Source organism: Oncorhynchus clarkii, chromosome 3 (assembly GCF_045791955.1).
Source record: "Oncorhynchus clarkii lewisi isolate Uvic-CL-2024 chromosome 3, UVic_Ocla_1.0, whole genome shotgun sequence".
Taxonomy (NCBI): Eukaryota; Metazoa; Chordata; class Actinopteri; order Salmoniformes; family Salmonidae; genus Oncorhynchus; species Oncorhynchus clarkii.
The window spans coordinates 45448288-45475099 of record NC_092149.1 but is presented as its reverse complement, the minus strand read 5'-3'; the positions used below and the strand labels follow the sequence as shown (position 1 = coordinate 45475099).

At 42.7% G+C, this 26812-nt stretch overlaps 1 protein-coding gene across 1 annotated transcript in view; it reads right to left on the bottom strand.

Moving 5' to 3' along the window:
* Window positions 1-26812, bottom strand: part of LOC139385579 (dynein, axonemal, heavy chain 7) — a 229091-nt gene that overhangs the window by 176653 nt on the left and 25626 nt on the right. The window contains exons 18-19 of the mRNA XM_071130761.1: window positions 25327-25694; window positions 9269-9455 (exon numbers count right to left, since the gene is read on the bottom strand). Coding sequence (XP_070986862.1) covers window positions 9269-9455; window positions 25327-25694 — 555 coding nt within the window. The remainder of the gene's footprint in view (window positions 1-9268; window positions 9456-25326; window positions 25695-26812) is intronic.

Here is a 26812-nt window from a genome sequence, read left to right as displayed (position 1 = left end):
TGAAGGCTTTAGAGATTACTCTAGTCTAGCCTTTTTGTAATGTACACAGTAGTTGTACAGTACAGAGCAATTCCCACAGAGATACTATTAATTGAGTTCTAAATGTAAATCCATGGCAATTCCTATCCATGTAAATGGAAAAAAATAGGCATAGAAGAGTACTTGATCTAGTATCGCACATTGTTCTAAGGGTTGCACTGGAAAATTCTAAGTTCTTGAAGTAAGGAGGGGAGTTATAATGGAGGATGGGAGGGATTTAAAAACATGCTTTTATTATTTTATCCTCTCTTTCTGACCTCCCACAAAGTAGAGAACCCACACAGCATCTAGTAAGAGATAATAATTGCCTTTCTTCTCTTACTCTGATTGCTATTGATTTATTTGAGGCAGTGGCTGGAAATTTTACTTTAATGATGTCTCTCATTCCAAAATAAACTTTTTCTGAAGACTGACTCTAAAAGCATGTAATAAAGAAGTGGTAATAAGCACCCCATCTCACTAAGCCTTCTTTAAATCACCTTTTGTAACCGTGAAAATTAGTAATTTGATGATCCTACTGTGAGAAAGGGGAGACTGCATTTTCTAAGATTAAATCCGTTTTTTGTTGGATTTTACGGATGATAGTCTCCCTTCTCGAGATTACATTATTAGCGACATTCCGGCTACTGTAACCAACTCACGATAACAGGCTAAATCAAATCATCAACCTCATTTGGCAAGCAAACAGTGAAATAAAAAACTGATTTGATGAGTTTGAATTGGGTGATTGTGCTAAATTGTTTCGCTCCTTCTTCAGGACAGATGATTTAGCCATTGTAGGATTCAGAAAAATGGCAGCTCTCACATCAGACTCAGTTTTCTTGCACATCTCTTGGTATAATACAATATAATGAAGGGGACATTTCTATTCAGTCTGTGAACAGAAAGGCTTTGTGAGGAGTGAGACACTGAATGGGTCCTCTCCTGAGTGTAAGCACATTTTTTTTTTTTTTATCTACGTTCGTTTCTCTAAAAATCCCCCTTCTCTCTGTACACATAGCAATGCGCATGCCCCACCCACCTCAGGAATCTTCCCTTTCCAGTCATTATTTCCTAGTTTTTGTGGGGTGGAAATTAACTTAAGCTGCCACATATAGTAATTGTCACTGGATCTATTTATGAAAAGCAACGCACACTCAAACTGTTGCTTGTACAAAGCGCATTTTCCTATGCGTTTTTCCCTCAAACGTCTGTTAAGAACGTGTGACATGCAAGTCCCCTTCAAAATGTCAACAATGGAACGTGGTTTTTGATTTGCATCTATTTCAAAGGTGACGCTTGGACAGGGATTAAACGCACCAAGGTAATATTTATGGATGACATTGCCATAATGTATGTTTAATGTGCCATTGTAGACTTTATTGGCCAAACAGATTAAATCCTTCAGCATGGGAGTTGAATTGACACGACCAAGAGTTATAGTACAGTATAGTACAGTAAGAGAGGTAATGCAGTACCTTAACTAAAAACATTTATAACCTTGTCCCCCACACACACACAGGCACACAGTACCCCACCCCTCTCCTCCACCTCCTCATCAACCTCCTCAATTTACACCTCCATTCCTCCATGCACATCTCCGTTGTGCTGCTCTAATTACAAGTTGTCAAAGCATTTTACCTTGAGAAGGAAGGAAGGAGAAGGAGTGGGCGGAAGGAAGGGACTTCACAGACAGACACTGACACACTCTTTCTCTCTGCTTGGCATACCTGACAGCTCAATCATGACTTGTTTTAGTTCAGGACATGACCCCACCCCGCCCCTAACTGGGAGAAATACTGACTGTGAAAAAACATAAGAAAACATGAACAATTTTCACTCCCATCTGCATCTGAGGACAAGCTGACACATTAATTGACACATTAAAGTGGAGAGTAAATAATGACTTGTGGGATGAGGCTAGTGTGAGCTTCACAGATCTGGAGCGCACCCCTGTGGTTGAAGATAAAAATAAATCACATAAAACGCACACACACACACTCAAATCTGGGAATTAGATTTTATTTAAGTAAAAATGCTCCAAAATGCTTTGTGTGACCACCCGCCAATGTGGCTGTGAAGAATAGACATTCTACCAGCCAATGCAAAAATCTACAGTACCAGCATTTGGCTAGTGGCTGGTGTTAATTTCCTACTTCACTACCGTGTACACAATATTCTGGGATGATATAAGAGACAGAGGAGAATGCGATCATTGCACAAGTGTGTGTTGATTTTTCTTAATACAGTTTAAAGATGTCATTAATTTGAAATGTTTACCAAGGACCTCAAGCAGCTTCCAAAAATTAACAACAAAATGTCGTAGATAAGGATTTTGATCTTGCACACATTGTAAACTATTTGTGTGTTGGTATATTCTATAGAAGGGTGTTAATATTAAGAAAAGTATACCCACCTGTTTTATAAACATATTCTCCACATAATGTTATATGCCCAGAGAATTTGACAAAAACAATCATGAATATGAGTGAAATTCATCATGATCAGGTACAGTAGAATGTGAGATTGTAATGGGGTGGTACCTTAGAAAGATGCAGGTTGGATAGAGTAAATACCATGCAAAAACAACAACAAAAAGTATGCCCTGTGTATATGCAAATGGCCCAAACGTTTTCATTCTAAAACATTTATCCAAGCAACAAAACACAAAAATAGACCATGGTTTTCAAATGTTGGCATGTGTTGTTTCAAAGAAGAAAATTATATGAATATTGAACAGAATTCAATTGAATACATACATTCCTACCAAATTTAATACAGAAATTCCTACCAAAATGAATGCTGTGTCAGTTTTTTGTTTGTTTATGTGCTTCAGCCTAATTCAGTCAATATTTTGTGGAATGTTTTTTACAATAAGGTTTGAGAATCTTACTCCATTATGCAGCTGTTAGGCTACAATTGTCAGAACGGGATTTTTGACCTTTTATCAATTTTGAAGACAGTTGCTAGTAGGCCTACACATAACATCACACCACATGGACCCACACATCCCACAAAAATACATTAAGACAGACTATAGGCCCTCTGTCCCTTTGCAACCTCATTTTCTATGAGACTCCACCTGGCCCGCTCTTTCCAGACAAAATCCATAATTTCTATTTGATGGCGCAGCCAGCCGAGTTTCTGGAGGACGCTGGGCTGATATTGATGTGTCTCATTTCGGGTCTGCTGGGGACACCAATTACCCTTTCGAGAGTCTCTAGGAAAGGGCTACTGGTGTACGTGTTTGTGTGTGACTGTCTGTATGTGTGACCGTCTGTGTGTGTCTGTGTGTGTGTGTGTGTGTGTGTGTGTGTGTGTGTGTGTGTGCGTGTATGTGTTTTGCGTGGGTTGGTTCTTCTATCCATGTGGGGACCAAAAGTCTGCATGGCTAGTAAAATAAGGAAAATTATCCCTCGCATGGACATTTACCATGTCCACATGAGCACAAAGCTTAGGGGTTGTGTTTAAAATTAGGGTTAGGGTTACAAATAATCAGCTATTCAAATGGCTACCCGGATAATTTGCATTGACACCCCCCCCCCTTTTTTTAAGCTGCTGCCACTCGCTGTTTATTATCTATGCATAGTCATTATACGCCTACCTACATATACAGTATAAAGTTTGGACACACCTACACATTCCAGGGTTGTTCTTTATTTCTACTATTTTCTACTTTGTAGAATAATAGTGAAGACATCAAAACTATGAAATAACACATATGGAATCATATAGTAACCAAAAAAGTGTTAAACAAAACAAAATATATTTCAGATTTGAGATTCTTCAAAGTAGCCACCCTTTGCCTTGATGACAACTTTGCACACTATTGGCATTCTCTCAACCAGCTTCATGAGGTAGCCTGGTAGCCTGGAATGCATTTTAATTAACAGGTGTGCCTTGTTAAAAGTTCATTTGTGGAATTTCCTTCCTTTCTTAATGCGTTATACAGAAGATAACCCTATTTGGTAAAAGACCAAGTCCAAATTATGGCAAGAACAGCTCAAATAAGCAAAGAGAAATGACAGTAAATCATTACTTTAGGACACATTGAAAGTTTCTTAAAGTGCAGTCGCAAAAACCATCAAGCGCTATGAAACTGGCTCCCATGAAGACCGCCACAGGAAAGGAAGACCCAGAGTTACTTCTGCTGCAGAGGATAAGTTCATTAGAGTTACCAGCCTCAGAAATTGCAGCCCAAATAAATACTTTGAAGAGTTTAAGTAACAGACATATCTCAACATCAACTGTTCAGAGGAGACTGCATGAATCAGGCCTTCGTGGTCAAATTGCTGCAAAATAACTACTACTAGGACACCAATAAGAAGAGGAGACCTGCTTGGGCCAATAAAAATTACCAAAATACACGAGCAATGGTCTTTTGGTCTGATGAGTCTTTTGGTCCGCTGTGTCTTTGTGAGACGCAGAGTAGGTAAACGGATGATCTCCACATGGGTAGTTACCACCGTGAAGCGTGGGGGAGGTGGTGTGGGGGTGCTTTAATGGTGACACTGTCGGTGATTTACTTCAATTCAAGACACACTTAACCAGCATTACTACCACAGCATACTGCAGAAATATGCCATCCCATCTGGTTTGCGCTTATTGGGACTATCATTTGTTTTTCAACAGGACAATGACCCAACCCACCCCCAGGCTGTGTAAGGGCTATTTGACCAAGAAGGAGTGTTGGAATGCTGCATCAGATTACCTGGTCTACACAATCACCCGACCTCAACCCAATTGAGATGGTTTGGGATGAGTTCGACCGCAGAGTGAAGGATAAGCAGCCAACAAGTGCTCAGTATTTGTGGGAACTCCTTCAAGATAGTTGGAAAAGCATTCCAGGTGAAGCTGGTTGAGAGAATGCCACGAAACTTCATCAGCCGGTGATTGTCAAGCAAATAACTGTCGATCTCACATTAATCTGAGCAGCTAACCAATCGCTGCAGCTGTACATAGTCTATCGGTAAATAGCCCACCCAATTTTAACTACCTCATCCCCATACTGTTTATATTTATTTACTTTTCTGCTCTTTTGCACACCAGTATCTCTACCTGTACATGACCATCTGATCATTTATCACTCCAGTGTTAATCTGCAAAATTTTAATTATTCGCCTACCTCCTCATGACTTTTGCACACAATGTATATAGACTCTCTTTTTTTTCTACTGTGTTATTGACTTGTTAATTGTTTACTCCATGTGTAACTCTGTGTTGTCTGTTCACACTGCTATGCTTTATCTTGGCCACATCGCAGTTGTAAATGAGAACTTGTTCTCAACTAGCCTACCTGGTTAAATAAAGGTGAAAAAAAAAAAAAAAAAAAAAAAAAAATTGCCTGTCAATTAACAAACACATTTAGCAACTCCTGGCATCCACACATAGCCTACAAGCCAATGATGCTGACCTTTGGAACGTCTACATTTGAAAAAGTCTTATAAATGTAATATAGCCTACACCTTCACAATAAAATGCCTTATTTATTTTAGACAAGTCTAAAGAAGCATGAAATGAAGAAAATGTAGTCTATTTCGGATAAACAAAATAGCATACTCTGAGTTGTCCTGATCTGCCCTGATGTGCTACACTAGTTCATTTAGCTGACAAGATTTGCTTAGAATTCTGTGGCGTTATTTTGTAGTATGAAGAATTCAATTGAACAAAGCTGAATAAAATAGGGATATTTCCTCTAAACAATGAGGTAGTGTGCACATGCAGCTATTCTGTGATGGGCGGTTAACAAAGAAAAAGGTACTCCTATATGCTTAATTTGGAGTTCTTAATGTAACTTCAGTTGTTCTACATTGGGCTTTATGTTTTGATTATTAATACATTGTAAGGCTGCATGATGCAACTCTAATGCCTAGAATTTCACGGCGGCATCCCCTTTGTGTGGGCCAGTGGCTGTTGTGCCCTGAGTGCTGCGCACTCCATCAAGTGATCCGGTCTTACTCACAGGCTACAAATGAAGACAGACACATCGGAGAAGCAACTCCCCACATCTTTATCCAATTCCGAGGTGCATATTGAAGATATTGGAAGAACTGTCCACCTTTAATTTTCGTCAGCCAACAAGATGAGTAGGTCTAACAAACAGCAAAAGCACTAGCCTATGTCAATCTACTATCCCCCATGGTTCAAAGGTTGACCTATTCTTTTGTGCTGCGAGAAATGCTTATTCAAAACATAGTCTGGGACAGTTGTGGGATGTGATAGATCCCAAATTAATAAAACCACTAGCATTAAAAAAACTTTTTTACGCAATGTGGCTGACGGAACAGATCAGAACGTTTCGCTTAAGATGTTTATTCACATTATAAGCGCACATGGTAGTAAGCTATAAGCGTGAATGTTCCAATAGAAGAAAACCCCATTATCAAAAGTGACCGGAACTGCAATTATGCATGTAACGCTTTTATCTTCCCCAAAGTTGAAATTATGCATGTAACGCTTTGATCTTCCCCAAAGTTGAAACTCACACGCTGCTTATGTATGCCAGTTAGGCTCAACACCCATTGTAAAGTGTATTAATTTGCTTAATTTCAAGAAGTTATTTGGTCACTTTAGTTGTAATACAAACCTAGACATATATAAACCTAGACATATATGTCTATGGGCTAGGCTAGATGAGGTGTGGGCTATGATTTGAAAAAGATGAAAAAAAAGGCATTGTTTCTTATGCTAGGCATTATTCACAAGTGATAATATATCATTCACAAGTGATAGGCTAATGTTGTCACCCATCAGACTATTCTTGATTTAATATTGTCTTTACATATACTAAATAATATGTGTGTGAAATGTGTTTTGATTTAGAATGGACCATTATCAGGCACCTGTAGCAAAACAGGGGCAGCGGGAAAAATAAATGTAATCTATGCACTTAAATAGTGAATGAAGGATGACTTCCCCATGGTTTATTGTCTTGCCAGCCAGGTAGGCTATACTCCAGTTGTAAAGATAAGCAATGTGCTTAATATTAGGACATTTTAAAATAAATATAGTAGGTCTAGCCAATAGAAAGCTGATTCTCCACTTTTTAGTAGAGGCCATCACTCTGTTTTCTTGAGCAATTGCATAGCCTATACCAGGCAGTTAGCAAGTTTGGTAGGCTACTAATGACCATCAGCAGCATCAGAGCTTGGAGAAGTCTAATTACCATGACTAAACGGTCACGTGGAATTTGACTGCCTTCATGAACGTTGATCGCCGGTGTGGAGGTAATATGGTCAGCACAACAGCCCTATTTCCATGGACTCTCTGCAATAATGGTGTTTAACATGATTTTTTGAATGACTACGCTATCTCTTTCCCACACACATACAATTCTCTGTAAGGTCCCTGAGTCGAGCAGTGAATTTCAAGCACAGATTCAACGACAAAGACCAGGGAGGTTTTCCAATGACTAGCAAAGAAGGGCACCTATTGGTAGATGGCTAAACATTAAAAAAAGCAAAAACTGAATATCCTTATGAGCTATTAATTACTTACACTTTGGATGGTGTATCAATACACCCAGTCACTCTAAAGATACAGGCGTCCTTCTAACACAGTTAATGGAGAGGAAGGAAACCACTCAGGGATTTCACAATGAGGCCAAAGGTGATTTTAAACCAGTTAGAGTTAAATGGCTGTGGAGAAAACTAATAGATGAATTACACTGTAGTTACTCCACAATACTAAGTTAAATGAGTGAAAAGAAGGAAGCCTGTACAGAATAAAACATTTGAAAACATGCATCCTGTTTGCATTAAGGCACAAAAGTAAAAAAGAAAAAAAATGTGGCAAATAAATTAACTTAATGTCTTGAATACAAAGTGTAATGTTTGGGGCAAATCTAACACAACACATCACAGAGTCAACTATTTTCAAGCATGATGGTGACTGCATCATGTTATGGGCATGCTTGTCATCAGCAAGGACTAGGCAGTTTTTTTTATAAAAAGAAAAGGAATAGAGCTAAGCACAGGCAAAATCCTATAGGAAACCCTGGTTCAGTCTGCTTTCCAACAGACACTGGGAGACAAATTCACTTTTCAGCAGGACAATAGCCTAAAACACAAGGCCAAATATACACTGGAGATTTTAGGATAAAATTAAAAGGAATAGAGCTAAGCACAGACACAGTTTTGACTTAAATCGGCATGAAAATCTATGGCAAGATTTGAAAATGTCTGTCTAGCAATGATCAACAACCAACTTCACAGAGCTTGAAGAATTGTAAAAATAATAATATTGTACAATCCAGGTTTGCAAAACTCTTAAACTTTGCAAACCTGGATTTACAGTTAGAATCACCTTTGACAGCGATTACAACATGTATTGACTCAGGGGGGTTGAATACTAATCTAAATCAAAATCACATTTTTCTTCCACTTTGACATCAAAGTATTTTGTGTAGATTGTTGTTAAAAAATGAAAATGAAATCTATTTTAATCCCACTTTGTTACACAAACAATGTGGAAAAAGTAGAGGGATTGGAATAATTTCTGAAGGCACGATATGCCGATATCATAGCTGTACGTAATTAAGCAGCTAAGAAGAACATGAAATTGCTAGACTGCCTGTTTGTGTCATGCTTATGTTTGCAATACTGACAACAACGTTTGTACAAACATGTTGATAATGTATTTTGTGTAAAACATGTAAATAGCTGCATGTAGCCTACTCCCCTCCTTTTTTAAATGAAAAATAACATGAAATTGTGCTTATGCTTACTGAAGCATGGAATGCAATAGAACAGTTTTGTGTACAACATGAAGTTTGTAGGAAATTGTGCTTATGCATAATAGCCTATTGAGGGACTGCAATAGTTTATTAAACAGTTTTGTGTACAACATGAAGTTTTTAGGCTACACCAGTGACTAGACAAAGGCGATAAAGGAAGGGGGAGCAGCAGTGGACCACTCAGCACAGCAGCTACGCAGTCAGCACTCAGCTAATTAGAAAGTCAAATCCTGCACATGCACAGAAATGTCCATATCTTTTGCCTGGGCAAATTGATATACAAATACGCTGTATCCGACGGCACCATCACATAGCTCTAGTTCTTTAGACAGTCAAAAGTCCAAAACAGGTAAACCCACACCCATGTAGGCACAGATCAGGGTACCAAGGGCCCTGAATTCATACGTCTGTAGTCGAAATTGAGTTACCCGCCTTACATTATGTGCCAACTGGAAAAACACTATAAATGCAATCCCTTAATAACTGATGTATGAGTGTGTGTTTGTTACTACTTACCAGAGAGACATGCTTCATGGTGTCCCTCCAGGTCTTGTCGACGGCAGTGAAGCGGCGTCCCTCCTCTGGCATTTGGGCCATGATGTCTGGGGAGCTGAAAATGGGCTCTAGGTAGAGCCAGGTGGACTGCACCTTCAGCCACTCGTCCAGGATCTCCTGCAGCAGCAGAAGCTTGCCTTCCCAGTCCCTGGGGATGGATGGGTGGATGAATTAATTAATTAATACATCAGGGTCATATTCATTAGGGCACACCGTAACAAATAATTATTTGGGATTTGAGATCCAATGTTTTATATTTGGTGAAAGTAGAAGGTTACCTTTTATTTGAGGGTATTTTCATATCTGTTTTACCGTTTAGAAATTAAAGCACATTATGTATCTAGTCCATTTGAAGGTGTCATAAGTACAGTGTGTCAAGGCTCTGGGGGCACGGCTGTTGCATCCAGCAGTGTGTGTGACGTTTGGTGTGGTGTTGTTGTTGTTTTTACACTTTGTTTGTAAACCATCTGTCAACGATTGCTTTACAGTAACGGGGTGTTAGACTGATCTTGTTGATCGTGTACATACCCTCTACAAACGGATTAAGTTTTGAAAACGCTGCTCACAGCGGAATCCAAATGCAACTCACACACAAATGCAATGGATATCCCAATGGCCCATCTAATCTCCTATTGTCTGCGAGTGGATTACAAACCCAAATGCAAAAGCGGAAAACGCGGGGGAATCAGACATAGACTTTAAAAAATGAAGAACAAACTTCCCTTACACACCACCTTGCTGATCAACGCCCAGTCACTGAGGGGGAAAGCGTATGCGCTGTCAGCAGCAACATGAATACCGGGAGGCCTGTTTGCTGGCGTTTACTGAGACTTGGCTGGATGACAGAGTCCTGGACAGGGAAGTGAGGCCGGCCGGGTTCACACTGGTCAGAGCGGACCGTGATCTGACCATCACAGGGAAACATCACGGAGGGGGCGCCTGCCTGCTTGTCAGGGACCAGTGGTGTAAATTGATCCTGGTAAGAGAGAGACTCTGTACCCCTGACATTAAACTGCTTTTTAAGTCACTGCAACCCTACTATCTGCCCCGTGAGTTCCCCCAATTGTTTGTTACCGTTGTGTATATTCAACGAAAAGCTAATATAACAAAGGCATCAAATATTATCTATAATCACAAAACACTGGACTCCAATTTCCCCGAAGCACCCACATTTATTTTAGGGTATTTTAACTGCACTTTGCACAAGGTCCCGCGCACGTACCTCCTGTATGTGAAATGTCATGCTATGAAAAATAAGACTCTTGATTTGTGCAATGAGACAATACCAAATGATTTCCCTGCTACCACCAGACCTTCCTAGGAACATCAGACCACAATGTTGTCTACCTACAGCCAACCTACTGTCAGCTCCTGGAGAGGGAGAAACCTACAGTTAAAACTGTCCAGATCTGGAACGACAATAGTATCACTCGTCTCCAAGGGTGTTTTGACTGTACTATGTGGAAGGTATTTGAGGACAGCAGCTCTGTTCTTTTTTTTTTTTAAGAGGGTAGATCAGCTTTAATATTGCGGTTAGATTGTTGCTCCCATCAATGTAATTGTCTGCATAATTTCCAATCCCCCATATATTTTGGGGATAAATATATGTATATACATACACACACATACCAATATACATTTACACTATCGTTCAAAAGTTTGGGGTCGTTCAGAAATGTCCTTGTTTGTGAAAGAAAAGCAATTTTTTTGACCATTAAAATAACATCAAATTGATCAGAAATACAGTGAAGACATTGTTAATGTTGTAAATGACTATTGTAGCTGGAAATGGCAGATTTTTTATGAAATATCTACATAGGCATACAGAGGTCCATTATAGGCAACCATCACTCCTGTGTTCCAATGGCACCTTGGGTTAGCTAATCCAAGTTTACTATTTTAAAAGGCTAATTGATCATTAGAAATCACTTTTTCAATTATGTTAGCACAGCTGAAAACTTGTTCTGATTAAAGAAGCAATAAAACTGGCCATCTTTAGACTAGTTGAGTATCTGGAGCATCAGCATTTGTGGGTTCGATTACAGGCTCAAAATGGCCAGAAACAAATAACTTTCTTCTGAAACTCATCACTCTATTCTTGTTCTGAGAAATCAAGGCTATTCAATGAGAGAAATTGCCAAGAAACTGAATATATCGTACAACCCTGTGTGCTACTTCCTTCACAGAACAGAGCACACTGTCTCTAACCAGAATAGAAAGAGGAGTCGGAGGCCCCGGTGTACAACTGAGCAAGAGGACAAGTACATTAGAGTGTCTAGTTTGAGAAACAGACGCCTCACAAGTACCCAACTGGCAGCTTAATTAAATAGTACCCACAAAACACCAGTCTCAGCGTCAACAGTGAATAGGCGACTCCGGGATGCTGGCCTTCTAGGCAGAGTTGAAAAGAAAAAGACATATCTCTGTCCAGTGCCTGTGTACTTTTGCCCATCTTAATCTTTTCTTTTTATTGGCCAGTCTGAGATATAGCTTTTTCTTCACAACTATAGAAGGCCAGCATCCCGGGGTCGCCTCTTCACTGTTGACGTCGAGACTGGTGTTTTGCGGGTACTATTTAATTACGCTGCCAGTTGAGGACTTGTGACATTTACAGTTGAAGTCAAATACAATTAAATGCAGTTTTCAACAAATCCTGACATTTAATCCAACTAAAAATTTATTTATGATTAATTTCAACTTTTATTTATTTCATCACATTCCCAGTGGGTCAGAAGTTTAGTATTTGGTAGCATTGCCTTTAAATTGTTTAGCTTGGGTCAAATGTTTTGGGTAGCCTTCAACAAGCTTCCCACAATAAGTTGGTGAATTGTGGCCTATTCCTCCTGACAGAGCTGGTGTAAGTGAGTCAGGTTTGTAAGGCCTCCATGCTCGCACATGCTTTTTCAGTTCTGCACACACATTTTCTATGGGATTGAGGTCAGGGCTTTGTGATGGCCACTCCAATACCTTGACTTTGTTGTCCTTAAGCCATTTTCCTCATGATGCCATCTATTTTGTGAAGTGCACCAGTCCCTCCTGCAGCAAAGCACCCCAACAACATGATGCTTTACGGTTGGGATGGTGTTCTTCGGCTTGCAAGCCACCCCCTTTTTCCTCAAAACATAACGATGGTCATTATGGCCAAACAGTTCTATTTTTGTTTCATCAGACCAGAGGACATTTCTCCAAAAAGTATGATCTTTGTCCCTATGTGGAGTTGCAAACTGTAGTCTGGCTTTTTAGTGGCGGTTTTGGAGCAGTGGCTTCTTCCTTGCTGAGCGGCCTTTCAGGTTATGTCGATAGAGGACTCGTTTTACTGTGGATATAGAAACTTTGAACCTGTTTCCTCCAGCTTCTTCACAAGGTCCTTTGCTGCTGTTCTGGGATTGATTTGCACTTTTCGCACCAAAGTACCTTCATCTCTAGGAAACAGAACGCGTCTCCTTCCTGAGCAGTATGACGGCTGCGTGGTCCCATGGTGTTTATAATTGCGTATTATTGTTTGTACAGATGAACGTGGTACATTCAGGCTTTTGGAAATTGCTCCCAAGGATGAACCAGACTTGTGGAGGACAACAACAAAAAAATCTGAGGTCTTGGCTAATTTATTTTCCTTTTCCCATGATGTCAAGCTAAGAGGTACTGAGTTTGAAAGTAGGCTTTGAAATACATCCAAAGGTACACCTCCAATTGACTCAGGCTAATTGACATAATTTATCAGAAGCTTCTAAAGCCATGACATTTTCTGGAATATTCTAAGCTGTTTAAAGGCACAGTCAACTTAGTGTATGTAAACTTCTGACCCACTGGAATTCTGATTCTGATATTTCACTTACTGATAAGTGAAATAATCTGTCTGTACACAATTGTTGAAAAAATGACTTGTGTCATGCACAAAGTAGATGTCCTAACCGACTTGCCAAAATTTTTTTTTGTTTACAAGACATTTGTGGAGTGGTTGAAAAACTAGTTTAATGACTCCAACCTATCTGTATGCAAACTTCCGACTTCAGGCATTCCTTGACCTGTGACCAAAAACATGCTACGTATGGACAGTATCAAAATAAATGATCTAATGACTTTCCTCCTCACAAAACAATACGCAGAGCTGGGAAGATTGTATCCCCTATATACATTACATTCTATTGGTTGCAAGAATTTTGAATGATAATTTTAAATGAAAAATTTGAAGTTTTGTATCCTGTGTCGTTTTGTGTGTCAATTCATAAACCATCGAAAATCTCTTCCCAACTGTTTTGCAATTTATATGACACAGCTGTAAATTTTTTGGTCCTTAAATGAAAATTGTATATATTTTTATTCATCACAATTTTCCTTAACCATTTTTGGTCTTTAATGCAGGGCCGACAGACATGTTCCTTACTTTTTCCCCCTTCCAATTGCCTCTTCCATTTTTGTGGTAATTCTGCAATTAAATCAAATCAAATCAAATTTGATTTGTCACACACATGGTTAGCAGATGTTAATGCGAGTGTAGCGAAATGCTTGTGCTTCTAGTTCCGACAATGCAGTAATAACCAACAAGTCATCTAGCTAACAATTCCAAAACTACTACCTTATAGACACAAGTGTGAGGGGATAAAGAATATGTACATAAAGATATATGAATGAGTGATGGTACAGAGCAACATAGGCAAGATACAGTAGATGGTATTGAGTGCAGTATATACATATGAGATGAGTATGTAAGCAAAGTGGCATAGTTAAAGTGGCTAGTGATACATGTATTACATAAAGATGCAGTAGATGATATAGAGTACAGTATATACATATACATATGAGATGAATAATGTAGGGTATGTAAACATTATATTAGGTAGCATTGTTTAAAGTGGCTAGTGATATATTTTACATCATTTCCCATCAATTCCCATTATTAAAGTGGCTGGAGTTGAGTCAGTGTGTTGGCAGCAGCCACTCAATGTTAGTGGTGGCTGTTTAACAGTCTGATGGCCTTGAGATAGAAGCTGTTTTTCAGTCTCTCGGTCCCAGCTTTGATGCACCTGTACTGACCTCGCCTTCTGGATGATAGCGGGGTGAACAGGCAGTGGCTCGGGTGGTTGTTGTCCTTGAAGATCTTTATGGCCTTCCTGTGACATCGGGTGGTGTAGGTGTCCTGGAGGGCAGGTAGTTTGCCCCCGGTGATGCGTTGTGCAGACCTCACTACCCCCTGGAGAGCCTTACGGTTGTGGGCGGAGCAGTTGCCGTACCAGGCGGTGATACAGCCCGACAGGATGCTCTCGATTGTGCATCTGTAGAAGTTTGTGAGTGCTTTTGGTGACAAGCCAAATTTCTTCAGCCTCCTGAGGTTGAAGAGGCGCTGCTGCGCCTTCTTCACGATGCTGTCTGTGTGGGTGGACCAATTCAGTTTGTCTGTGATGTGTACGCCGAGGAACTTAAAACTTACTACCCTCTCCACTACTGTTCCATCGACGTGGATAGGGGGGTGTTCCCTCTGCTGTTTCCTGAACAATCATCTCCTTAGTTTTGTAGACGTTGAGTGTGAGGTTATTTTCCTGACACCACACTCCGAGGGCCCTCACCTCCTCCCTGTAGGCCGTCTCGTCGTTGTTGGTAATCAAGCCTACCACTGTTGTGTCGTCCGCAAACTTGATGATTGAGTTGGAGGCGTGCGTGGCCACGCAGTCGTGGGTGAACAGGGAGTACAGGAGAGGGCTCAGAACGCACCCTTGTGGGGCCCCAGTGTTGAGGATCAGCGGGGTGGAAATGTTGTTGCCTACCCTCACTACCTGGGGGCGGCCCGTCAGGAAGTCCAGTAGCCAGTTGCACAGGGCGGGGTCGAGACCCAGGTTCTCGAGCTTGATGACGAGCTTGGAGGGCAATATGGTGTTAAATGCCGAGCTGTAGTCGATGAACAGCATTCTCACATAGGTATTCTTCTTGTCCAGATGGGTTAGGGCAGTGTGCAGTGTGGTTGAGAATGCATCGTCTGTGAACCTATTTGGGCAGTAAGCAAATTGGAGTGGGTCTAGGGTGTCAGGTAGGGTGGAGGTGATATGGTCCTTGACTAGTCTCTCAAAGCACTTCTTGATGACGGAAGTGAGTGCTACGGGGCGGTAGTCGTTTAGCTCAGTTACCTTAGCTTTCTTGGGAACAGGAACAATGGTGGCTCTCTTGAAGCATGTGGGAACAACAGACTGGGATAGGGATTGATTGAATATGTCCGTAAACACACCAGCCAGCTGGTCTGCGCATGCTCTGATGGCGCGGCTGGGGATGCCGTCTGGGCCTGCAGCCTTGCGAGGGTTGACACGTTTAAATGTTTTCCTCACGTCGGCTGCAGTGAAGGAGAGTCCGCATGTTTTAGTTGCGGGCCGTGTCAGTGGCACTGTATTGTCCTCAAAGCGGGCAAAAAAGTTATTTAGTCTGCCTGGGAGCAAGACATCCTGGTCCGTGACGGGGCTGGTTTTCTTTTTGTAATCCGTGATTGACTGTAGACCCTGCCACATAACTCTTGTGTCTGAGCCGTTGAATTGAGATTCTACTTTGTCTCTATACTGATGCTTAGCTTGTTTGATTGCCTTGCGGAGGGAATAGTTACACTGTCTGTATTCGGTCATGTTTCCGGTCACCTTGCCCTGATTAAAAGCAGTGGTTCGGGCTTTCAGTTTCACGCAAATACTGCCATCAATCCACGGTTTCTGGTTTGGGAATGTTTTAATCGTTACTATGGGAACGACATCTTCAACGCACGTTCTAATGAACTCGCTCACCGAATCAGCGTATTCGTCAATGTTGTTGTCTGACGCAATACGAAACATATCCCAGTCCACGTGATGGAAGCAGTCTTGGAGTGTGGAATCAGATTGGTCGGACCAGCGTTGAACAGACCTCAGCGCGGGAGCTTCTTGTTTTAGTTTCTGTCTGTAGGCAGGGATCAACAAAATGGAGCCGTGGTCAGCTTTTCCAAAAGGAGAGCGGGGCAGGGCCTTATATGCGTCACGGAAGTTAGAATAGCAATGATCCAAGGTTTTTCCAGCCCTGGTTGCGCAATCGATATGCTGATAAAATTTAGGGAGTCTTGTTTTCAGATTAGCCTTGTTAAAATCCCCAGCTACAATGAATGCAGCCTCCGGATAAATGGATTCCAGTTTGCAAAGAGTCAAATAATGTTCGTTCAGAGCCATCGATGTGTCTGCTTGGGGGGGAATATATACGGCTGTGATTATAAACGAAGAGAATTCCCTTGGTAGATAATGCGGTCGACATTTGATTGTGAGGAATTCTAAATCAGGTGAACAGAAGGACTTGAGTTCCTGTATGTTGTTATGATCACACCACGTAACGTTAACCATGAAGCGTACGCCCCCGCCCCTCTTCTTACCAGAAAGATGTTTGTTTCTGTCTGCGCGATGCGTGGAGAAACCAGCTGGCTGCACCGTTTCCGTGAAGCAAAGAACGTTACAGTCTCTGATGTCCCTCTGGAATGCTACCCTTGCTCGGATTTCATCAACCTTGTTGTCAAGAGACTGGACATTGGCGAGAAGAATGCTAGGGAGTGGTGCACGATGTGCCCGTCTCCGGAGGCTGACCAGAAGACCGCTCCGTTTCCCCCTTTTACAAAGTCGTTTTTTTGGGTCGCCGAGCTACTCCCCTCTGGGTGCAGTTATAGGGCACCCCCCAGCAGGAAACACAGGAACTACTAGGTGTGATATCCCTCCTAAACAGCTCGGGCTAATGTTCCTATCGACTCAGTAAGGCCAGCAAGCCATGTTTCCGTGAAGCAAAGAACGTTACAGTCTCTGATGTCCCTCTGGAATGCTACCCTTGCTCGGATTTCATCAACCTTGTTGTCAAGAGACTGGACATTGGCGAGAAGAATGCTAGGGAGTGGTGCACGATGTGCCCGTCTCCGGAGGCTGACCAGAAGACCGCTCCGTTTCCCCCTTTTACAAAGTCGTTTTTTTGGGTCGTCGGCTGGGATCCATTCCGTTGTCCTGGGTGAAAGGCAGAACACAGGATCCGCTTCGCGAAAGTCATATTCTTGGTCGTACTGATGGTGAGTTGACGCTGCTCTTATGTTCAGTAGCTCTTCTCGACTGTATGTAATGAAACCTAAGATGACCTGGGGTACCAAAGTAAGAAATAACACGTAAAAAAAACAAAAAACTGCATAGTTTCCTAGGAAAGCGAAGCGAGGCGGCCATCTCTGTCGGCGCCGGAAGTTCTATTGTCCAGTTGGTTGTAATTTTGGGTAGAGCAGACATTTCCATATGTCTGTTAGCTGCACGTGTGACATAACTCCACCAGTCCTGTTGTGAATGGACAAAATCAAAATGCGTGCGATTGCGCATGCACGTGCCTGGTCTAGTCAGCATGTAAGGTACTTCTTAGATGGGGGGCTGGTTTTGTGGCTGTTGGACTTCCTGAGGCAGAGGTCACAGCAGGTCAAGGTGGGTCCCCACATCTCGGACATACGCACCATCAACATAGGCTCCCCACATGGATGTGTTTTATGCCCACTCCTGTACATCTTGTATACTAATAGTTGGGATATTTTACTATGACTTTACTATACTGACTCTGTTTTACAAATCTTTCATTGAGAGTATTTTAACTTTTTGAATTGTTTGTTGGTTTGGCAATTCCACTGTCAGTCAGAAAAATATGCTGAGAAGGATTATCATCACAGCAAGTAAGGTATTGGGAGACAAACAGACCTTTAAGGTCAGGGCCCCCCAGCAAAGCTCACAAAATTATTTGAGACACAAGCCACCCCCTGTACCCGGACTTTGAGCTACTCCCCTCTGGGTGCAGTTATAGGGCACCCCCCAGCAGGAAACACAGGAACTACTAGGTGTGATATCCCTCCTAAACAGCTCGGGCTAATGTTCCTATCGACTCAGTAAGGCCAGCAAGCTAGCCTCTTTTTATTAGTACGTACTGTAACTGTTATACTGTCAATTTGGTTTCTACTGTATTTAAACGCCACTTTAAACGTGTACATGACACTACCACAAAATTTCCCCATACGGACAATAAAGTCAGTAAAGTATTCATACCTAGTGCTGTTACGGTGACCGTATTACTGCCACACCAGCAGTCACGAGTCATGACTGCAGTCAAATTCTATGTGACCGTTTAGTAACGGTAACTAATAATCTTCCAAGTTTTTCCCCCTGTTCTGAGACAGGTGCATGATAATGGTCCATTCTAAATCAAAACTAATTTCACACATATACTAAATAAATATGTAAAGACAAGATAAAATCAAGAATAGTTTGATGAGTGACAATATTAGCCTATCATTTGTGAATTATATTGAATGATATATTATCACAGTAAGCAAAGAAACAGTGCATGCCTTTTTTTTGCAACATTTTCAAATCCCCTCATGTAGCCTAGCACATTGGCCTATATGTTTTGATAAGGTTTGTTACAACTCAAGTGGCCAAATAACTTCTTAAAATTAAGCACATTAATCTGCTTTACAGCCGCTGTAAAGCCTGCCTAACTGGCATACACAGGCAGCGCGTGAATTTCAAGCTTGGGGAAGATCATTTTCAGCATAAAAAGGCACCTTTATAATGAGGCATTACATCCATAATCGCATTTGTGGTCACTTTTGAGAATGGTGTTTTCCCGCTAATTGATTGCATTTCGGAACATTCCCGCTTATAGTCTACTCCCTTGTGTTCATTGCTGCGCTTACAATGTGAAAAATAGTCTAATAGTTTATCAAAATTTTAAGCGAAATGTTCTGATCTGTTGCATAAGCCTTAAAAGTTTTTTGATGAGAGTGGTTGTCTTCATTTGGGATCTATCGCAACCCACAACTGTCCCAGACATTGATTTATCGCACAGAATAGAATAGTTCAATTATTGTACTATGGGGGATGGTAGATTGACTTGGCTAGTGCTTTTGCTGTTCATTAGGCCTACTCGTCTTTTTGGCTGATGAAAAGTAAAAGTAGACTGTTCTTCTAGCATCTTCAATATGCGCCTCGGAAAGACAGACACCGATGTGTCTGTGTTCACTTGTAGCCTAATTCAGAGCTGAAATAGATGCCTGTGAGAAGAACCCGATCAAATGACAGGCATTGGCTAATAAGAATTGAGATATCTGAGAGAGCCACGTGAGTGAGAGGTGCTTCGGAACATGCAGCCGGGAGAAGGGAATTCTGATTATTAAATTCAGCCCAAGAGTACAACGGCCACTAAAGGCATGGATTTGTTTAGGGACCATAACGGACACACTAGGGGGATGCTGCCGGGATATTAGAGGCATTATCAAGTGCTTGTAAAATTGTGAATGAGAGACTGATGAAGTGTGTGCAGCCTGTGCAAGAAACAAAGAAGAGCTCATGCCTTTCATGCAACTTTTTTTCAAATAATCAATCGAGTCGCATCATGCACCAACACCCCATAATGACAAAGTGAAAACATGTTAACACATTTATTGAAAGTGAAATATAGAAATATCTAACTTACATGAGTATTCCCACCCATGAGACAATATATGTTAGAATCACCTTTTGGAGCGATTACAGCTGTGAGTCTTTCTAGGCAAGTCTCTAAGAGCTTTGCACACCTGGATTGTACAATATTTGCACATTATTCATTTTAAAATTCTTCAAGCTCTGTCAAGTTGGTTGTTGACCATTGCAACACAGTCATTTTCCAGTCTTGCCATATATTTTCAAGTCAATTTAAGTCAAAACTGTAACTAGGCCACTCAGGAACATTCAATGTTGTCTTGGTAAGCAACTCCAGTGTATATTTGGCCTTATGTTTTAGGCTATTGTCCTGCTGAAAGATGAATTTACCTCCCAGTGTCTTTTGGAAAGCAGACAGAACAAGGTTTTCCTCTAGGATTTTGCCTGTGCCTAGCTTTATTCCTTTTATTTTTATCCTAAAAAAACTCCCTGGTCCTTGCTGATGACAAGCATACCCATAACATGATGGAGCCACTACCATGCTGGAAATTATGAAGAGTGGTACTCAGTGAGGTGTTGGATTTGCCCCAAACATAACACTTTGTATTCAGGACATAAAGTGAATTTCTTTACCACACTTTTTGCAGTTTAACTTTAGTTCCTTTTGCAAACAGGATGCATGTTTTGAAATATTTGTATTCTGTACAAGCTTCCTTCTTTTCACTTTGTCACTTAGGTTAGAGTAACTACAATGTTATTGATCCATCCTCAGTTCTCTCCTATCACAGCCATTAAACTCTGTAACTGTTTTAATGTCACCATTGGCCTCATTGTGAAATACATGAGTGGATTCCTTCCTTTCCTGCAACTGAGTTGGGAAGGATTGTTTATTTTTTTTTACCCATCTACCAATAGCTGCCCTTCTTTGCTAGGCATTGGAAAAGCTCCCTGGTCTTTGTGGTTGAATATGTGTTAGAAATGCACTGCTCGACTAAGTGACCTTAAAGCTAACTGTATGTGTGGGGTACAGAGATGAGGACGTCTTTCAAAAATTATGTTAAACATTATTATTGAGTCCATTATGTGACTTGTTAAGCAAATGTTTACTCCTGAACTTATTTAGGCTTGCCATAACATTTAAGCTTTTCATTTTGATTCATTTGTAAACCTTTCTAAAAACATAATTCCACGTTGACATTATGGGGTACTGTGTGTAGGCCAGTGACACAAAATCTAAATTGAATACATTTTAAATTCAGACTAACATAACAAAATGTGGAAAAAGTCATGGCGTATGTTAGGACTTTGACAACAGTTGGGTTGTTCCACGAAATGGGTGCATTTTGGGCATGTAAACTTTTAAGAAATTAACTGTCAAATTTTTGTTCTTTCAACATTCAGTTGCATGAAAGGATATGTTTAGCCTATGGAAAAACACCTTTCCCATCTCAGGGATTAAAATCCTATGAACTAAGAGCATTTTATCTGCACTTGTACCACACTGTCTGTCAACCCTGTTACGGACACTTATGTAGCTAACTACCTAACTATTATTTAAAACCATGTTTGAGATAAATCCAAAATGTTCTCATTGATCAAGTATCACTTGTACAAATAAACTCACATATAATATCAAACTAATAAAGTTAACATTGGGCCTCTAACAAGGTTGACGATTTACAGGGTTGAGATTTTAGGTGAAAATCGGCCATTACTCCTCATATGGTGAAGAGCATGGGACTACAAGGTATTCATGAAATTAGTAATTATACATATGTTCCACACATAATGAAAGTTTAATCAAATTCCAGGTTTCCTAAAGTGAATTAAGCGAACAGGCTTGACGTGATGAGCTCGAGCATCTCAGTCAAAGATGATAAAACAATTATTAATAGACCAAAAAGAGAGAGAAGACTTCTATGCTATTCAGAGGCCCCAAACAATGTCTCCTGGTGTGAATAATTTAACTTGGTGGAATGGTCCATTATTTTAAAGGGGTATATTGTTTGCTTAACGGGGTTGGTCTTAAAATGAGGGACAAATGTAAATACATCACTAACCACATGAATATAAATAATAATCTTCAGAAATTACTTTGCCAAAGCAGCAAAATAACGAGGCCTTTACAATGATGGTGAAACTTGGAAGTAATGTTGGGATTAAGTGGGTTGAAATATTCCTAGAATATTCCTGTCAATAAAGGTGGTAATTGGGAGAATATTCAATGTGCACACAGTATCCCCCCGAAAAATAAACAATTATACAGAAACCAAAAACAAGTACTTCTTATTGAAACTTACGGTTTCAGTAAATGTTCTACCGTTTAGTGCCAAATGAATATGACCCAGACAAGTACTGTGTACTGCCATATTGTCACGTTCTGACCATCGTTCGTGTGTGTTTTCCTTGTTTTAGTGTTGGTCAGGACGTGAACTGGGTGGGCATTCTATGTTGGATGTCTTGTTTGTCTATTTCTATGTCTGGCCTGATATGGTTCTCAATCAGAGGCAGGTGTTAGTCATTGTCTCTGATTGGGAACCATATTTAGGTAGCCTGGGTTTCACTGTGTGTTTGTGGGTGATTGTCCTTAGTGTTAGTTTGCACCAGTTTAGGCTGTTTCGGTTTTCATTACGTTTATTATTTTGTAGTGTTTGTATTTTGATTCGTGTTTTACGTTTGTTTAATAAACATGGATCGCAATCTACACGCCGCATTTTGGTCCGACTCTCCTTCTCATACAGAAAACCGTTACAGAATCACCCACCACAAAAGGACCAAGCAGCGTGTCAACAGGCAGGAGCAGCGCGAGGAGACGCGCAATAAGGATTTCTGGACATGGGAGGAAATCCTCGACGGGAGAGGACCCTGGGCTACACCAGGGGAGTGTAGCCGCCCAGAGGTGCAGCAGGAGAAGAGGCAACAGGAGCAGCCCAAAGAGGAGGTATGGACATGGGAGGACGAATTAGAAGGAAGAGGACCCTGGGCTCAGCCAGGAGAATATCGCCGCCCCAAAGAAGAACTGGAGGCGGCGAAAGCTGAGAGGCGCAGATATGAGGAGGCAGCACGACGTAGCGGATGGAAGCCTGAGAGGCAGCCCCAAAAATTTATTGGGGGGGGGCTAACAGGGAGTATGGCTACGTCAGGTAGGAGACCTGGGCAGACTCCCTGTGCTTACCGGGGGGCTAGAGAGACCGGACAGGCACCGTGTTATGCAGTGGTGCGCACTGTGTCTCCAGTGCGGGTGCATAGCCCGGTGCGGTATATTCCAGCTCCGCGTGTCGGCCGGGCTAGATTGAGCGTCGAGCCTAATGCCATGAAGCCGGCTCTACGCAGCTGGTCCCCAGTGCGTCTCCTTGGGCCGGCTTACATGGCACCAGCCTTGCGCTCGGTGTCTCCGGTTCGCCTGCATAGCCCAGTGCGGGCTATTCCACCTCGCCGCACTGGCAGGGCGACCGTGAGCATTCAACCAGGTAAGGTTGGGCAGGCTCGGTGCTCAAGAGCTCCAGTGCGCCTGCACGGTCCGGTTTTTCCAGTACCACCTCCACACCCCAGCCCTCCGGTAGCAGCTCCCCGCACCAGGCTTCCTGTGCGTGTCCTCGGCCCAGTACCACCAGTGCCAGCACCACGCATCAGGCCTACAGTGCGCCTCGCCTGTCCAGCGCTGCCAGAGCCTTCCTTCTCTACAGCGCTGCCGGAGTCTCCCGCCTGTTCAGAACTGCCAGTCTGCATAGAGCTGCCAGTCTGCATAGAGCTGCCAGTCTGCATAGAGCTGCCAGTCTGCATGGAGCTGCCAGTCTGCATAGAGCTGCCAGTCTGCAAGGAGCTGCCAGTCTGCAAGGAGCTGCCAGTCTGCAAGGAGCTGCCAGTCTGCAAGGAGCTGCCAGTCTGCAAGGAGCCGCCAGAGCTGCCTTTCTGCAGGATGCCGCCAAAGCTGCCAGTCTGCAAGGAGCCGCCAGAGCTGCCAGTCTGCAAGGAGCCGCCAGAGCTGCCAGTCTGCATGGAGCAGCCAGGGCCGCCAGTCAGTATGGAGCAGCCAGGGCCGCCAGTCAGCATGGAGCAGCCAGGGCCGCCAGTCAGCATGGAGCAGCCAGGGCCGCCAGTCAGCATGGAGCAGCCAGGGCCGCCAGTCAGCATGGAGCAGCCAGGGCCGCCAGTCAGCATGGAGCAGCCAGTCAGCATGGAGCAGCCAGAGCAGCCAGTCAGCATGGAGCAGCCAGAGCAGCCAGTCAGCATGGAGCAGCCAGAGCTGCCAGTCAGCATGGAGCAGCCAGTCAGCATGGAGCAGCCAGAGCTGCCAGTCATCATGGAGCAGCCAGTCAGCATGGAGCAGCCAGAGCTGCCAGTCATCATGGAGCAGCCAGTCAGCATGGAGCAGCCAGAGCAGCCAGTCGACCAGACTCTTCCAGATCTGCCAGTCGACCAGACTCTTCTAGATCTGCCAGTCGACCAGACTCTTCCAGATCTGCCAGTCGACCAGACTCTTCCAGATCTGCCAGTCGACCAGACTCTTCCAGATCTGCCAGTCGACCAGACTCTTCCAGATCTGCCAGTCGACCAGACTCTTCCAGATCTGCCAGTCGACCAGACTCTTCCAGATCTGCCAGTCGACCAGACTCTTCCAGATCCGCCAGTCGACCAGACTCTTCCAGATCCGCCAGTCGACCAGACTCTTCCAGATCCGCCAGTCGACCAGACTCTTCCAGATCCGCCAGTCGACCAGACTCTTCCGGATCCGCCAGTCGACCAGACTCTTCCGGATCCGCCAGTCAGCCAGGATCTTCCAGAACCGCCAGCCAGCCAGGATCTGCCGGATCCAACCACCTGCCTGAGCTTCCTCTCAGTGCTGAGCTTCCTCTCAGTGCTGAGCTTCCTCTCAGTGCTGAGCTACCCATCAGTCCCGAGCTACCTCTGTCCCGAGCTGCCCCTCTGTCCCGAGCGGTCTTTAAGGAGGGTAACCTATCTAGGGACGCTAAGGAGGTGGAATAAAACTGTTATGGAGTGGGGTCCACGTCCAGCGCCAGAGCCGCCACCGCGGACAGATGCCCACCCATACCCTCCCCCATAGGTTTAAGTTGTGCGTCCGGAGTCCGCACCTTGGAGGGGGGGTACTGTCACGTTCTGACCATCGTTCGTGTGTGTTTTCCTTGTTTTAGTGTTGGTCAGGACGTGAACTGGGTGGGCATTCTATGTTGGATGTCTTGTTTGTCTATTTCTATGTCTGGCCTGATATGGTTCTCAATCAGAGGCAGGTGTTAGTCATTGTCTCTGATTGGGAACCATATTTAGGTAGCCTGGGTTTCACTGTGTGTTTGTGGGTGATTGTCCTTAGTGTTAGTTTGCACCAGTTTAGGCTGTTTCGGTTTTCATTACGTTTATTATTTTGTAGTGTTTGTATTTTGATTCGTGTTTTACGTTTGTTTAATAAACATGGATCGCAATCTACACGCCGCATTTTGGTCCGACTCTCCTTCTCATACAGAAAACCGTTACACATATGTGTACGATTCAATTGGAGAATATTGTACAAAATGCACAGTATTTTTTAACTGTAATTTAAACTCCTCACCTGCTCACCTAATTTTATACCGTGCCCCTTCTCACCTGATCTCAGCCTCAAAGGGCTTGATGAAGGGCGAGCCCCGCATGGTCTGCGTCTTGACAATGTGGTCGTCCAGCAGCATCTGCACTTCGTCCACCGACGACAGGATGGACGTGCCAGTCTCGCGGTATGGCAGCAGGGCAAAGTCCATGTCACCCCACTCCAGGGCCATCTTCTCCATGGCCTTTTCCAGCGAGTGCTCCTTGCTGGCCGCTTCGCTGACGCCCTCGAAGCTGGCCAGGTGGGCCTCCAGGTGCAGTGGAATGAAGCGGGCCACGCAGGCACCTTCCTCGGCTGGACGCAGCGGGAAGCCCACCACCTCCGACATGGTGTTCCAGTGGCGGTCACGTAGCCCCGGGTTACACAGCACCTTAGTTGGAGGGGATTTGGTTTATTGTTAGTCTCTTGTGTCATATACTGTGCCTACATCAAAATTGACCAAAGCCCATAGCTACAGTAGTAGTGCACTACATAGGGAATAGGTTGCCATTTGGGAAGCATCCAGTATGCAGTGTCTTGGCTAAGTGTGGGGTCAATGAGCCTTGGGTTACACAGCACCTAGGGTTACACAGCAACAGCAGCAGGCTGTTGTATTGTGTACTGTATCCTCATATTACTGGGAAATGTATGATGATATTCTTATACTGTTGAGAACTAGCTGTAAAAGACTAGTGTGGGTGACATGAGTTGGCCACTGCAATACAAGGTAAAAGTTATTTGAGATCTAGTGGAAAGTGCTACATGAATACAATCAATTAATCCAGTGTCAGTAATAGACAGAATAATAGTAAATCAGTGCATAAATCATGAGGGTCGGTGTGATGTGAAAGGGCCCTGTTTCCTGATAGCGATGGAACTTAGGCTAAAAGTAAAATAATTAAAAAATATATAAATATTAGGATGAGCAATGTCGGAGTCCGGAGTGTATATATCATGATGTGTGTTTTGTCCTATATATATTTTTTTTTAATCCCAGCCCCCGTCCCCGCAGGAGGCCTTTTGCCCTTTGACAGGCAATGTGTTCTTAACGGACTTGCCTAGTTAAATAAAGGTTAAATAAAATAAATATACAAACCCAGTCAAAAGTTTGGACTTTTCTACATTGTAAAATAATAGTGAAGAGATCAAAACTATGAAATAACACATATGGAATCATGTTGTAACCTAAAAAGTGTTAAACAAATCAAAATACATTTAAAATGTTAGATTCTTCAAAGTAGCCACGCTTTGCCTTGACAGTTTTGCACACTCTTGAAAATCTCTCAACCAGCTTCACTTGGAATGCTTTTACAACAGTCTTGAAGGAGTTATGCTGAGCACTTGTTGGCTGCTTTTTCAACTCATCCCAAACCATCTCAATTGGGTTGAGGTTGGGTGATTGTGGAGGACATGTCATCTGATGCGGCACTCCATCATTCTCTTTCTTGGTCAAATAGCCCTTAAACAGCCTGGAGGTGTGTTGGGTCCTGTTGAAAAACAAATGATAGT